We start from the raw sequence: 15166 nt of genomic DNA, 5'->3' as shown, positions 1-15166 counted from the left end.
GGGGGGGGGACGACGAGGAGAGGAAGAGTCATGTTCCTGAGCTTCCCAGGACATAATAATCGTCTGTATGAATCACAAGTCGACTCGATTGACGGTTAAAGACACGATACAAAGTAGGAGGATGCTCACAGAGGCAGGAATAACGTCACACAGAGAGCAGGGTCGCTGTAATGGCATTACACTATCTCTTCTAAAATCAGAACATCTGCTGTGTGAAGAACATGCAACACAAAATACCTGCTTCAGTGAGTGGAGAGCCCTTGATGCCATGTCTTGTCAGATTATAGTGAAGCATATGGTAATCCAGTGCACACAACAGTCTGGCAGAGATTGTGTCAATATGTGTTGCCGTTTGGAGTCAATAGTCAAATTAATTACTTTCTCTGTGATGGCACAAATCAAACAGTGCGGACACACACATTGCCCCCGGTCAGGGACAGGATTTGAATATTGACGGGAATTTTTCTAGATGTATTTGTTTATAAAAAGTCAGAAAATGCCTTTCACATTTCCCAGAATCACTGCCGTGTTTCTCCATATCAAACTATTTTTTTTAAAGTATTGTTATTGTTTTTTTATTTATCATTTGGGACACCACAGATGAAGTTAGATTGATGATCCATGTTATAAATATAGTCGATTAATTTAAGAGTGGACAGTCTTAGGGTTGAGGACAGGCTTGTGTGATGTCTGTGTTGAGAATTAGAGAAACTCACTGAAGTTTTGTGCGGATCTTCGTCGGAAGGGGTGAGGTCTCCGCCATATTCGTCCTCCTGTGATGCCGTTGGACATGCCTCAAAGTCTGTGTGCCCTAGATCATGCAGGTACTGGAAAAGAGGGGAGTTCTGCAGAGAGAAAGAGAGCCAGATTGAGAAGTACTTGAGAAATTGGGGAAGCAAGAGACTTTGCCGGACTGGAGTACAGGAGATGAAAACGGTCACAAGGCTGAAGCAGGTTTAGCTGATTTCCCCCCAGTGTGAATCCAAAGGTGTCATGACTCTTCTAAGTGAGGAAACTGATTCGTCAAACCGGTCTACTTTCCCTCAGGCTTAGATACAGTGGAGGCACCAATATATTCCCAAGCCTACCATCTTTCATCGATGCAGCTTTCTGCTCTGCGAGGAATGCTGTAAAGTGCCTTCATATGTGAATCTGTAAATTCCTCATACAGATGAGAGGACTGTCTTTTAAATCTTCAGATCATAATCCTATCTCCTTATAGAGGAATACATAAAGGCAATGATGGTTCTTATCCAAACAAAGAATGCTCAGAATGAAATCAGCCCCGAAATAAGCAGAGGAGGAAAACATCCCATGCTAGAATTTGTCCAAAGATGTCTGACCCATTTCTCCCCCAGCTGCTGGAAGCATCTCTGCTGCTGTGTTTTGGTGCACAGCTGCACAGGTGCATCTCAGCTATAATTAACCAATCATAACATGCTAAATGCCAGTCGAACAATGAAAGCTACTCACATGCATTGTCACACGAAGCAGCAGCTCATGTTGTCACCACCCAGACGTAGCTGCGCCTGTGTGTCAATGTTTTTTTTCCTCCAGAACCGACGCATTGGGTCTGGTCCTCCCCACCCCACCTCTAACTATCAGACCAGCAATGATGAAACACCAACAACAATGCGCGCACTGGCACAGCTCAGCCCCCTCTCATGACCACCAAAGCTCCTTGGCAGAAACACAGTTAGCAGCCGGCCAAATATGTTGATTTGTTTGGGGTTGCCAATACATGGCAACAGGGCAAACGGCTGCTAATGTGAAGCTAGCATGCTTGCTAGGTTGCTAAGCTATCCGTGTAAGCTAGCTGACGTTAATGAACCCCAACGTCTGTTACCTCAGAACTCGGGAGGTATGACAAAGCATCCGTAAGTTTCAATTTTAAAAAACAGCGGCTATAATACCAACCTCAAATACCACATCTTCATCAAACTCCTCAGTCATTGCTCTCCGCCATCTATACACAGCCCGTGTTGCATACTGAAGTTGTAGGCGACAGTTGTCAAGAATGCCGCTGAGAAGTTGGTAGTTAGCCGGTTGCTAAACTTAGCATAAGACTACTATTCCCATAATGCTCGTTTCTCAACGGCAGCTTGCAAGGACAAGCGCTCGTATCAGTGCGCCTCATGCGGGCGCGAAAGGCATTGGACCGACTGTTGGGAAAACCAAAATGAATTGACCGGAAATTATTTCAAAATAAAACACTACACATCTTTAATACTTAGTAGTTAGCCAGAAACACAGCAAATACCAGTACATTATAGTCATACTTAGTGAAAATATAGTTTTCAACTAATATTAGGCTTACTTATGTGTTTAACGTCATATTATAACAACTGCAGCTAGTCTTTTGAAACAACACATTTATGTTGAAATGTATGAATGGAACTGAGTTGTTTTTATGTGTCCTACTTGACTTGCTTGGGAAAAGCACCGTGGCTGAAAACTTCGGGAAAAATGGAAAAAGTAACAGGCGTAAAAACTGTATCGGTGCATCCGCTTGCAAGATAAGGACCGACAGCGATGGATCTGCATGTTTTCTCCCTGAAGTGGTTTTCTAACTGACACTGGTGTCGAAGGAGGAAAAAACTCTGTTTTTCTCGCAATTCCATTGAAAGTTTACAAATGGAGAAAGGAGCAAGTCGGGAGTCATGAGCACAGGTTTGTTTCGTGGGGGAGCTAACTTTACTTAGCAAAATCTTGCTGTGCAAGCATATATTGTAGTTATCTACAACTCAATGCAAATAACGTCAGTTCTTCTGTGTATTCGCAGAAAGTGTAAATCACTACAATTGTAATGTCATAACGGACGCATCCGCTCTATTTTTACTCAGCCACAGTTAATTACACTTTTTTATAATAACACCTTTCGAAAGTAAAAACATACATGTGAGTGCTTTCTAAAACGCAATCATAACTGGTAATCAAAAATGTTCTTTTCTGTTTGATATTACACTTTACCGTTGCAGCTGAAGGGGGTTAAATCCTTTGTCTAAAACATCTGTCCTGCTGTTGGTGTAACAAACCGGACTCGATAACAAGCGGCAGTGTTAACATCTCATATAAAAAACAGTTAACATTTGCCAGGATAAAGAGGGATATCCCCAGTGAAATTGGATATGTGCAATAGAGTTATAAGGAGTTCTTGTTTTTCCACGACAGGAGCTGTTTAAGCCCTAGTGTTGACTTTTACTGCGAAAGCACAAGGCCAGACTCCACTTACAAATCTAACATTTTTAATGAAACCTTTTTTTATCAGGCTCAAATATCATAAGACATACTTTTTAAAGCCGTGATAGCATTAATGGCATGTACTGGTCAATTCGGCTTTTATATAAAGAGACCAAGTAAACATTTTTAGACTAAGTTTGAGATTGATTCTCATTGCACATCACAGCCATCAATGATACATTCTGATATGCATTTGGGTGAACCATTAATAAAAACGGAACTTTTCTATTAAAATGTGTATGCCGAATTGAACATTCGAAATGATTAATAGGGATGTTAATTACTGTCCCATGACGCTGGCAGTTTAGTTTTTAAGCCCATTGACTCTATATGTATTTTTTCTTTTATAAGAGTGTATGTGCAAAGAGGCAAAGACAGGGCAGCATGTTTTGCGTGCAGAGCGTTTCTGTGGCCTCTCGGAAACAACCGCTCGATGACTCTACTTCTCGTGGTGACGGCCAGCCGGGAGATTCAGCCAGGAAAGCGGAAAATATCTCCTACAATCTCAATTGGCAGCTTTTTTTATTCGTGTAGAGACCGTTTTTTTTTTAATTCTAACTTTATTTAACAATTGTAATCATTGAGATTCTGGTTGTCTCATCAACTTAGCATATTATAATAGAGGCACTTATTTCTGGCAGATATTTAGTAGTTCCATGTAGTTTGAGAGAACAAAAAATACACTTAAGTCTAACTCAGTTCAGAGAACAATAGAAAGCTTTAATGGTAGTTTATCAAATTAGATTCAGAGAATAAGTTAAGACAGTTTTACTTTACTATTTACTTCCACAAGTGTAATTATCTCATGAAGGGCTTACACCAGCCCTTCATGAGATAATTACTTAATAATAATACATGCCTGAATTTATTTCACACATTACTCCAGTCCTCAGTCCTTCCCCTCTGACCCTAAGATTAACCTTTTTGACCGGAGCTTAATCCACAGTTTGCAGCTGTCTATGCTTATATTGGAGGAAGTGTGGATGAAGCATGGTTTATCGGTGCTGTTCTGGTGGGGTGTGATTCATTTAAAAAAGAGTTAATAGTCTCAAACTGTTTTGTAACTTTCGTCCCTCTTCTTTTCATGCAGGTGTGAAGAAGCCACCATTAGCGCCCAAACCTAAACTCCCTGGTACCACCAAACCCTCCCCCCCGCCCATCGCCCCCAAACCAGGTCTCCTCTCCCAGCCTCCCATCGTCTCCCAACCTTCCCCGTCTACTCTAAAGAGGACAAAACCGGCTGTCGCCCCCAAACCATGCATTCCTAAATCCGTAGCTTCCCCTGTTTCAACCCCGTCACCTAAACCCAGTGAACCCCCCCTCCTATGTCAGGAACAGCAGACAGCTTTAGGTGATAACCTCTCCCTTCTCAACTCCAGAAATGGGATTTTATCGGAGACTAACAAACGCGACTCGGATTACATCATTCCCACTTGCTCTTGTGGGCTCCAGGACTGTTCCCAGTATCAGCATCTGGAAAATGGAAGTACAACTGAGAGCGATTTTCACAAAGGGCCGTTGCAGAATGGGATTTCTACAGAAGGATTCACAGAGACGAGGCCACAAGTGAAAGAAAAACGCCCGGAGGAGGGAGTAGCTGTGGATAAGGTTGAAGGTGGAGGGATTGGCAAAAAGCCCAGGGATAAACCTCAAAGACAGAGACACCTGGAGAGGGATTTGTCTAACAAAGAAGCTCAGAGGACTGAGGAGCAGGAGGAGGCTGTGAAACATGAGGAAAGTGCTGTTGCTGAGCCTGATTTTTCAATAGCAGATGTAGAGACTGAGGCCCATCACACAGATTTAACAGACTCAGTCTTGGATGTTGCAGGCAGCATCATTATCTCCCCCTCTATCACTCCTCATGAGTCTTCCCCAGAATCCTTTCAAGCGGAACATATAATCACAGCCTCTCCCACCAGGTTACTCCCTGATCTGCAGTTCCCTGCTGCCCCCAGTAAGCCTCTCCCGGTGCCTCACCCACGCAAACTTAAAAAGCCTGCCCTGGTGAGGCAGGATGGCGTGGAGGGCAGTGCCCAGGATCAGGTGACGGAGGAACAAACACTTGAGATGCGAGAGGATGAGGGGAGTCAACCGGGTCTGTCTCTCAGTCAGGAGGGAGAGGAGCTCAGACAGGACTCGTGCGAGGAACCTTTACCCCAAAAAGACTCGTGTTTGGGAGATGATGAAGCCGACGCGCCCGTCCCCCCTCCTCGACAGACCTCCCTCTCGCCTCGCCTTCACAGGACAGTCCACATGTCACCCTCTCTTAACAAAAACACCTCCCACTCCTTAGTCCTGCTCTCACACGCTGACTCAATGAGCCACCAAAAAGGAGGAGCGGACCACCGGGTGGAGGAGGACGAAGAGGACGGGTATGGCGACTTTGAGCGCTACCCCATCACTCACAGCCTCCCCAAACAGATCAAACTCGGCTGTAATCCCCCTCTGGGTAGCGCCAGGAGAGCTTTCTCTGCCGAGGATCAGCCAAGTGCGCCCCCCAGGAAACCCCAGAGACACAGCCTGCCAGCAGCACACTGCCCACCCTCCTTCTGCCCCCCTGCACCTCCACACGCTAACACCCCCATGAGGGAGCTGCCTGCGCCTCCTCAGGAGAAAACGGCCTGGCGCTTCACCCGACCCTGCGTGACCTTCTTCAGCCGGCAGATTCCCTCCAGGAGCAGCATGCCTCCAAAGAGCCGGGCTCCAGCACTGGGGGGCAAACAGAGGGCGCAGTCTTTCTCTGCAGCAGACCTGGCAACCCGGGCAGGCTCTCATAAGAGGAGCCTCTCTTTCCGGAAGCTGCTGGAGCTCCGGCTGTCTGTCAAGATGCTCCCAAAGCTGCTGGCCAAGGGAGGGCAGTCTCTGGACTGTACCAGCGTGGAGTCCACCCGGGGGGAGAGGAGGCTGGAGCGACCCACCAGCTGTATAGTCGAGTCTGATATCTGTGGAGAAGATGGAGATGGGTCAGTGGAGTATGAGAACGTCCCTCTGTATGAGGAAATCCCAGAGTACATGAACCTGCCGTTCCACGGTGCGAGGCTGGGCTGGCCTCACGACCCCGACGGAGCAGATTCAGACATCTATGAAGTGCAGGATCCCTATCACAGGAGCAACGACCACGAGTACGAGGGGTACGTATAATGCATATTTAAAATGTGTAAAATTTTGTTTAAGGGTGTAACTAATGATTATTTATTTTGTTGATTAAGTGGTCTTATCTTGTAGCAGTGTATGCATTTGTTAGTTAGTAGAGCAATGACAAAAGTTTAGAAAAGAAATCAATGGGAACAAAATGCAACACAGGTTGCTAAACTGGATTTTAATCTGACACATTGCCCTAACCCCAGGGTGCCCATTTATTTTTATGATTTATTATTTGATTGTTAAGTCTCTGTATGCTTGCCAGCTACTTCTATTAGACACTTTTCCAAAAATGTACTGCAATAAACAACATCAGATGTCTCAATCAACAGTGAGATAATAAGGAAAAGTAGCAACTTGTCTCCTTTAATAAGCTGGGAACAGCGAATGTTTGGCATTATTTTGTAAATGAATTGTTAATCAAATTGCAGAGTTATATTTTTAACCCCCTTCTAATAGATTAACCGACCTCTCGTTTCAGCGTTAATCTTTGAATTTGTTTTTGAAAGGTTATCTAGCAGTAACAGATGTTGTAGAGGAGTTATCAACTGAGTAAATACTCTATACTTTTTGACAGTTGTTATCAATTCAATTTTCCTGCTAAGTTTAAGAACAAACAACCCTTATTTCCAAACAAAGGCAATATGTGTTTGTGTGAGAGAGTTTATTTAGGCTGAAGTCCAGAGCACTTGCTGCCAGTTTGTAATTTCAAGTGACCGTAGCTTGAGTGTACGACAGGTTGCACAGGTGACGTTAGTGGTTTGAATTTACAACAGTGAGAAAGTGGCCTTTGAGCCAGTGGCATTGAATTTGAATGGAGCGTTGGTGCAGGTCGGCCTGTTTTCCTGTGGGTTATTTTCAGTGGCCTGGGCAGGAAATGTCTGAGAATCGCAGAAACGCCACACAGCTCTCTAGAACAGGAAAATAAACCTCCAGCAACCACTAGCCTCCTCCTCCTCGGACTGCACGCCTTCGCTCTGCGTTTAGCCTCTTCATAACCTCATCACTCCTTTTTTCTCCGCTGTGCCACTGAAGTGAGTTCTTTCAAACAAGTAAATTGTCTTTTAAATCCTTAGACCTCTGGAAGAGTGGCAGTTAGGGGATAGGGACACATAGGATTTGAAGATTATTGACTGTGGGAATACCAACAAAAAATCATAACATATATCTCAAATCATAACAAAATGTTATATATAACATTTTAAATTGAGCTTAACCCATTAATTATCTTCAAAATCAATACACTTTGTTACTTATTTCTCAATGATTATTGTTTATTGGTTAGTTTAATAAAAGGTAGCTTCTTCAGAAAGCTTATTTGTTTGACCAAAACATAAGCTATTAAGTTCACATAATATGAAATGAGAGCCAGATAATTGTCCAATTTAGTCACTGTATTTTACAGAACAATGATTAGTTGTAAATTGGAGCTCTTTTGCATTTCGCTCGATAAATAACAAACAAATAAGTGAATTAACAGTCGTGCGACACTGCAAGCAAATGTCCTGAATCCCATTTATGCTATTAACATCCCGTTGAGCCCTTTATGTCCCGGACTGCTGTGATTAGGAGATGTTCTGTTCCCATGATTCCTGTTTCCTCTGACTGACAGTGGCACAACAAGTGATGAAGTCCATGCCACCTTAGGTGATAATAACACAGCCATTAAATGGATTAAGATGAACCCTCACTCTGTCGTTGGCAGGGTGTTTCTGTGTTAGAGAGGAGAAAGAGGGAGAGATTTAATCTGTCGTTTTTCCCAGGCATCTGAGCCTGTTAAGTTTATGTAAGTAGCCTCGGGCTGTAAACAAGTGGTGCTCTGTGCCTGATCCAGTGTGTTGGAATGCTCCACTATAGAGAAAGCATAAGGGGGAAAGGGGGGGGGGGGGGGGGGGATTGAGGTAAAAGAAACTGTCGGGAGCCATGTAAGAAAAACAGGGAAGTGGAGAGATTGGGCTATTGCTGATGAGAGTGAAAGGAAATGTGAGGGGTTTGGAGTCCCACAGTCTTTCCTATCCAACATTTACTCAGAGCTATCACTCTTTTTGCCAAGAGAAAACATCAACAATCCTCTTTACAAAGCATCATTAGGAAAAGGGAAACAGCAGGACTAGGGTCCACAATTCAGGAAATATACAATGTGTAAACTTTAAATTGGAATTAACAGCAATTTATGGAAATATGGTGGGAATCTACTCCGCTGTTTACCATGTCATATGCAGATTTATACTAACCTGTTACCATATTATAAGAACATTTTTTCCATTAATTTGTCAAATAAATCCATTATTTTCCCAAAAAGCTACATCACACATGGCAAGTTGGCAAAAACAAGTTATAAACTGGGTACCTTTCTTTTGCTACTACCTGCAGGTCAGCTGCAATATTATTAAAGTAGGGCTGCTCAATTCATCGTATTTTAATCGCAATTACGATTATGGCTTGCAAAGATTACGAAAACAACGTAATCGAAATAAAACGATTATTTTGTTATTATTATTACTTTTTTTTTTTTTTTAAATAATGTTTTTTTTATTGGATTTTCAGTTGAGTTATACTTAAAGTTCAGGGCAATCAACTGTTAAAAACATACTGTTCACATTTTTTTTATCCAATAATTATTGACCCAAATAATCGAGATTATGATTTTTGCCATAATCGAGCAGCCCTATATTAAAGTATAAAATATGTTTCCGTCAATAAGATAATCAAGTTGAAAAGCATAGTCTTTTGGCCTTGACGATGCTGAAGTGCTGTATACAATATCTGAAATATTGAAATTGTGTGACTTCGCTGGGATATTTCCGATCTTTCACAACCCTAACCAGGACTAGACCGAGGAGGCAAATCCAATCATACCTCCCCCTCATTTCATCAGTCAGACCACTTAATTGTACGGGAGCGATCAAAACATCAGTGACACACTAACGCATGTTGCTGCTTGCGCTAACCTGGCAGACAGAGCCATCATATTGCTGCCGGCAGCAGGCTGTATACAGAATAATAAAAAATATATATCGGGTACAGGCATACCTTACAAGAATACAAATATTTACGACTGGGAAATATGGCTGGAAGAAACATAATAATAAAATAATCTCTTTTTAATCAGAATATTTGTTTGAATAATGATGAAGTCTCTTAAATGTCAAAAAACAGCAAAAGAAATACCTCTCATCACATCCTATTCACTATCATATCTCACTGGTTTTGCTTGCAACACAAAATATGTGTTTTTAGCCCTTTATAACTGCACAAAAGTATTTTCTTTTTTCACGCCATGGATTTAAAATTCTAATCAACCAGTGTTGACATTTTCTTTAAATATCCTTAAGAGACATTTTTCTTTTCATTATAGATGTTGTCAGCTTGATTTCAATATTTTCCATCGTTGTACAACACCTCTGAATGCGTTTTGCTCTTTTACTGACTCATATGTTTCTTCTGAGCAAAGATTAAGTTAATTTATGACCTTGCACAAAAGTCTAATCTTTATTTAACCAGGGAGTTTCTGAACTCACACTCCTCTGCAGCCCTGCCCTGCGTCTCATTCACACATTTAAACATTCTCTCTGAAGCCAAGCTCAATTCTGTGTGTGTTATGCTGTGTGTGTTGAATGTTAGCAGCGGTTGGCTGGGGCAGGACGTCCACTCTGAGGAGGAAGAGATCCACAGTTCAGATGAAGAGGACAACAGCTCCTCCTCCAGCAAGGAGCACATGGACGAGGCCGACCGACAGGTAAACTAGTTGACCTGAGAGGAGAACGCTGTCTTTATAAAGCAATGATTATACATTCCTAAACTAATTAAGTATGAAACTGAAACATAAGCCAGCACATGATGACGGATCATTTCCGGTGGTTTCTATGCCAACATGCCTTTAATTTCAACCATTGAAATGTACTTCTCATACACATCCGGTATATTTTTTCAAAAGCTGTTCATTGAAGACAGAGACAAATGTTTTTTTATATGAACACAGTATTTATTCTTTTCAAAATGGCCAGTCACTTCAACAAAAATACTCTATTATGGCTCAAATAAAAACACACTTTAGCCCCTATATTTCACAAATGATTCATATAAAATCATTAGAATTATCATATCAAAAATGACAGAAAAATGTTTTAATTGGTTTTGTCTGACCAACAGTCGAAAACCCTGATAAATTACTTATTTCTTATTAAAAAAAAGTGATTGTAAAAGCCCATTTTTAAAACCTTAAAAAACATAAATACCTTGAAATCCGTTAAGGGTTTCCTGAACTCAATGTTTGAAGCAAACACTGCTTTAATGTGACTTATGCTTTACACAATAAGGAAAAATAGACGTTGCTACTTTTATGGAAAATGACTCTGCTTTCAGGCACGAACATGTCAGATAGGCCTGGCATTCACAGTTTACAATGGACGTCTCATATCACTGCCTGTGACTAAGCTGTCACTGCAGCCACTGGAGATAGTGTGTCCGTTACAGCGCTTTAGAAGTGTGTGTGTACGTGTGTGTTTGGAAGGGGGGATGGTGAGCAAACACAGAAGGGTTACAGGTTCAGGAATAGCCCTCCAATGAGCTGTTTTTTTTTTTCTTTCTCCGTCCTGTGTGACCCTCTCCATGATATTGTCAGCACCTGTGTCTGATGCCCCTCAAACTTCCAGGGTATCACTAATACAGAGGGGAGGTGGGGGGGCATGGCCACTGTCCAAATTAAGTCATTGAAAGACCGCCCCCATTACCATTCAACGACACACACCATCAGAGAGACACAGAGGGGAAAGAGAGGAAGGGAAAGGGGAATGTTGTCGCTGTCCTCTCGGGATTGAGTTTTTGGAAGTCTGTAAACTCAATCCTGATGGTTTGACAGAGAAAAACCAGGATCATGGTGATTTGCAGCGAGTCAGTGAGTGTACAGCGATCAGTTTTAGGTGAGATCGGTTGCTGTTAGCCTTTGTGTAGCTTTGTGAAACTGTTTGTGTTTCTCCTCTTCAGCAGGAGGATGAGACGAAGAGGAAGAAATTGGTGCACATCGCCCAGGAGATCATGAGCTCCGAGAAAGTGTGAGTGTTTTTTTAATGAACTGGAGCCCTTTTTAACTTTCAAATAAGATAAAAAAGCAGTTAAAGACTTTCTTATTTACTAATAAGTGTGTACAGTTGCATAAAATGGACAAGAAAAAGTATATATACCTCAAAATTATACTTAAACAGAGTACAGTACTTCACATTCTTACATAACCAGCAGCACATGATAACACAAAGTGATGTATTGAACTGATTCTGATTCTGTTACTCTCAGGTTTGTGGATGTCCTGAAGCTTCTTCACATAGTAAGTGTCTTGTTTATTAAAGAGTTGCATTAAAGGAACCGTAAAGAGTGCCTTTTACATAATAAAAAGTACCGTGCCTACACTGTGATTGTTTTGACTTAGGTTCAAAGCTTTTTCCGAGGGATGGACATGAATTAATGAGGTCTCGGCGGGTGTTGTCTTTGCCACAGTGCCCGTACAGAGCTGAATCATTTAGTTTTTTTAAGTTGCTGTGTAGGAGGGTTTTTACTTTTTTTTTGTTTCTGTTTTTAGGTCGGCAGTGGAAAGCGGTAAACGCAGGGCATAAGTAGAAAGGCTTTGATCAGTCCTATTGCAGGGAAACATTATCTATTTTTGTGCAAGAAAAAGAAAGCACGCATGGTTCTTCAGTTAGGGCTCGTCCAGCTCTGTTAAGGTGAGCTGTGTAGTTGGTCTGCGGAGCTTCAATATTGATTGTTTCATGTCAAATCAGTTAGGTGAGGGTTGCTTTCAATAACATAAGGCAACATCCTAATTTCAAGTACATACAGGCCATTTATGCTAGTATTTTACATAAAGTATATGTTTGAGTTGTTCTCCCTGCAGTTTGTTTTGTTAAAATGTTGTTTTCATGTGCTTCCTTGCTTCAAGCAAATGTAATTTCCTGAAGCAATGCAGCGAAAAAGATTTTTTCCCCATAAAGAAAGTTTTATGTGATATCCCTTTGCATTTTAAAGAGACACTAGTTTATATGCCTAGAGATAAAGAAATGCCCCCATGTATAATGGAACGCAATAAAGTTTTTCTTTATCATTCTGTTGTCAATATGATACGATCTGAAAATGGTTATCAATTACCCAGAAGTACTTTAAAAAGGGACTTTTTTGTAGGTTTTCTGTTAGTATGTCCAATGTGTATGAAAATCCTAATCATGATTGATTCTTCATTTAAAAACAGACTTCTGGTTGTTCCTCTGTGCAGTATAGGCTCTCTTGGCCGATTTAGTTTAAAAATAAATCCACTTAAATGATGTTTTGTCTCGGTCCCCATGTTGAATGCTCGTAGCTTTTTGAATGGAAAGGAACCATGTGACTGGAGGAAGTCAGGTTTTTATTTAGGGGAAGTGCCTGAAAAAAATGTTGGGGAGAAAAATCAGGTTGTCATTTCTAATGTCAGTATGTGTGAAGTTAACATGCCATCTATACATTAGAGTACTTTTTAAGTATGCTAGTTGTTACATTTGACAGGAGAGCTCTGCCTTTATATGTATTTGTTCTGTCCGCCTCAGATGCAGCTTTAGTGAAGCCCACTCTGCAGGATTAGTTTTAACGTCGTCCTGTGGCTGACGAGGGGGGGTGCTCTGTGTGCTCTGACCAAGAAAAGAGGTCAGATCAAATTCTTCTCTCCGCTCTGCCGGCCTGACAGCTGCCTCCTCAGGCCATAGAGACGACCTCCAGACACACACATACCTCAGATAATCCTCCAGTATGAGTGTGTGTGTTGTGTGTGCAGGTGTGTGCGTGGTTTGGGGACTTTGCTTGTGCTTATTTGTGGCAAGTCGTCCATCTGATTAGTTTGCATTTCTTCGGGATTTTTTTTCAAGTGGGTTTATTTTAAGCGTCCATCTCTGTTTTGTGAATATTAGAACGGACGTTGGTTTCTTTTCTCCGTGTTTGTAATTTGTTTCTGTTAGTTCTGTATCTAATTCTGCACCGGTGGAGCTAACTGGATTAGTTTTTACTAGGGATGTCCCGATCACCTTTTTTTGCTCCCGATCCGATTCCGATCATTTGATTTTGACAATTTGCCGATACCGATTTTTCCCCGATCCGATCTTTATGCAATGCATTGAGAGAAAAAAAAGCATTCAAGTTGTCCCTTAAGGTTATTTTTTTAATTTAAATTGGATATTCTATCCAACATGGATATAGCTTCTTTCTTTCACAGCAGCATTGGATCAGTTCAGTTGTGGAGCATTGGATCAAAACAAAATAAAGCTTTCAGTACTCGTTAGCTTACTGCTTCAATTAGACACTGCGCCCTGCCCACTCTGTTGCCAGATTTGAGAGAAATAACCAGGTCTATGAAACGCAAGCCCAAGTGAAGCAACACAATACATGAGTTCTGTAATTTGAAACAAAACTAGGCTCAGGATGGCACTTTAAGGACATGAACATGGTCATTTTTGTTTTGTAACATTGAATACAAAATGTAAAAAAATCAAAAAAATCTTTTTAAAAAATCCCGATCCCAGATTTTTTTTCTCCGATTCCGATCTTTGAAAATCACGTGCATCGGCTCCGGTTCCGATCACGGTATCGGATCGGGACATTCTCATAGTTTTTACTATCTTGTTTTTGAGGTTTTGTTTATGTTATATCAAAAACCTGATTCAGTCATGAGGTGGTCCAGATATGATATGATAAATACATGTTGGCAGAAATGTTATTTTGGGTCATTTACTGCATTAAATTATAATGTATAATATTGAGTGGGCTGATGTCTTCATTTACTTTTATTTGTGATGCTGAATGGACTCTGCCTGTCACTGAAAGTTAATGATGCCAGTAATTTAAAGTGGGGGGATGGCCAGAAAATGTGGTTTTTGAGCAGTAAACCGGACGTTGGGATCCAGCGCCTCCCTGTTCTTCCAGCGTGGATGTGGTGTGTTGGCACACTGGAAAAAGGACAGATGCCGAGTCAGCTGTGTGTGTGTGTTGTGTGTGTGTGTGTGTGTGTGTGTGTGGTGTGTGGTGGTGTGTGGTTGTGTGTGTGTGTGTGTGTGTGTGTGTGTGGTGTGTGTGTGTGTGTGTGTTGTGTGTGTGTGTGTGTGTGTGTGTGTGTGTGTGTGTGTGTGTGACTTGGGTGTGGTGTGTTGTGTGTGTTTGTGTGTGTGTGTGTGTTGTGTGTGTGTGTGTGTGTGTGTGTGTTGCAGGGGGACTTTACGAGGTGATAACCAGGTGTCCGTTCTGCTGCATGTTGTCATGTGTCCCCCACCCGTACAGCGTGTGGTGTGTTATAATAATGATGGCATTTCCCCACTCTGTGCCTCAGGACTTTCGGGATGCTGTTGCAAGTGCCAACCGTGCAGATGGAAAGCGGTGGTGGACGGCGGGATCCTCAGCCAGATCCTGCTACCTGCCTCAGCTGTATCCAAGCTGACAGGACCTGCAGAGGGAGCTGGAGGACCGAGTGGCACACTGGTAAACACACACATAACACTGCAGCTCCCATAATGCTCTGGGGGATGTTGCAGTGGATTCAGTGCAACATGGTATGATGTGGGACTGCAACTAAAGATTGTGTATTTCTTTAGACTACACTTTCTATAATAATGAGTTACTTTAATGCATTTTACTTGAGCCTTTAGAAGGTCCGCCTAGATAACGATAAACACCAAATTTACGCGGTGAAATCCCTAAAGACATCCTAAAAAACACATCGCTCTTTACTAGAAGGACAACACTTTCACATATCAATCACATTATTAAAAGCAGAATGTAA

At 41.9% G+C, this 15166-nt stretch overlaps 2 protein-coding genes across 2 annotated transcripts in view; one reads left to right on the top strand and one right to left on the bottom strand.

Moving 5' to 3' along the window:
* Nucleotides 1-2093, bottom strand: part of vezt (vezatin, adherens junctions transmembrane protein) — a 15793-nt gene extending 13700 nt beyond the window's left edge. The window contains exons 1-2 of the mRNA XM_010771352.1: nt 1918-2093; nt 717-845 (exon numbers count right to left, since the gene is read on the bottom strand). Coding sequence (XP_010769654.1) covers nt 717-845; nt 1918-1953 — 165 coding nt within the window. The 5' untranslated portion in view covers nt 1954-2093. The remainder of the gene's footprint in view (nt 1-716; nt 846-1917) is intronic.
* Nucleotides 2094-2440: 347 nt separating this feature from the next.
* On the top strand, nt 2441-14824 carry LOC104950928 (FYVE, RhoGEF and PH domain-containing protein 6-like). The gene is made up of 6 exons (XM_010777531.1): nt 2441-2670; nt 4331-6371; nt 10006-10120; nt 11368-11435; nt 11674-11704; nt 14717-14824. The coding sequence occupies exons 1-6, from the start codon at nt 2661-2663 to the stop codon at nt 14822-14824; spliced, it is 2373 nt and encodes a 790-aa protein (XP_010775833.1). The 5' UTR covers nt 2441-2660.
* Nucleotides 14825-15166: the final 342 nt, after the last annotated feature.

This window comes from Notothenia coriiceps, unplaced genomic scaffold (genome assembly GCF_000735185.1).
Source record: "Notothenia coriiceps isolate Sejong01 unplaced genomic scaffold, NC01 NC01_scaffold00000339, whole genome shotgun sequence".
Taxonomy (NCBI): Eukaryota; Metazoa; Chordata; class Actinopteri; order Perciformes; family Nototheniidae; genus Notothenia; species Notothenia coriiceps.
Note: the sequence above shows the minus strand (reverse complement) of the source record. Positions and strands in the feature narration are given on the sequence as shown.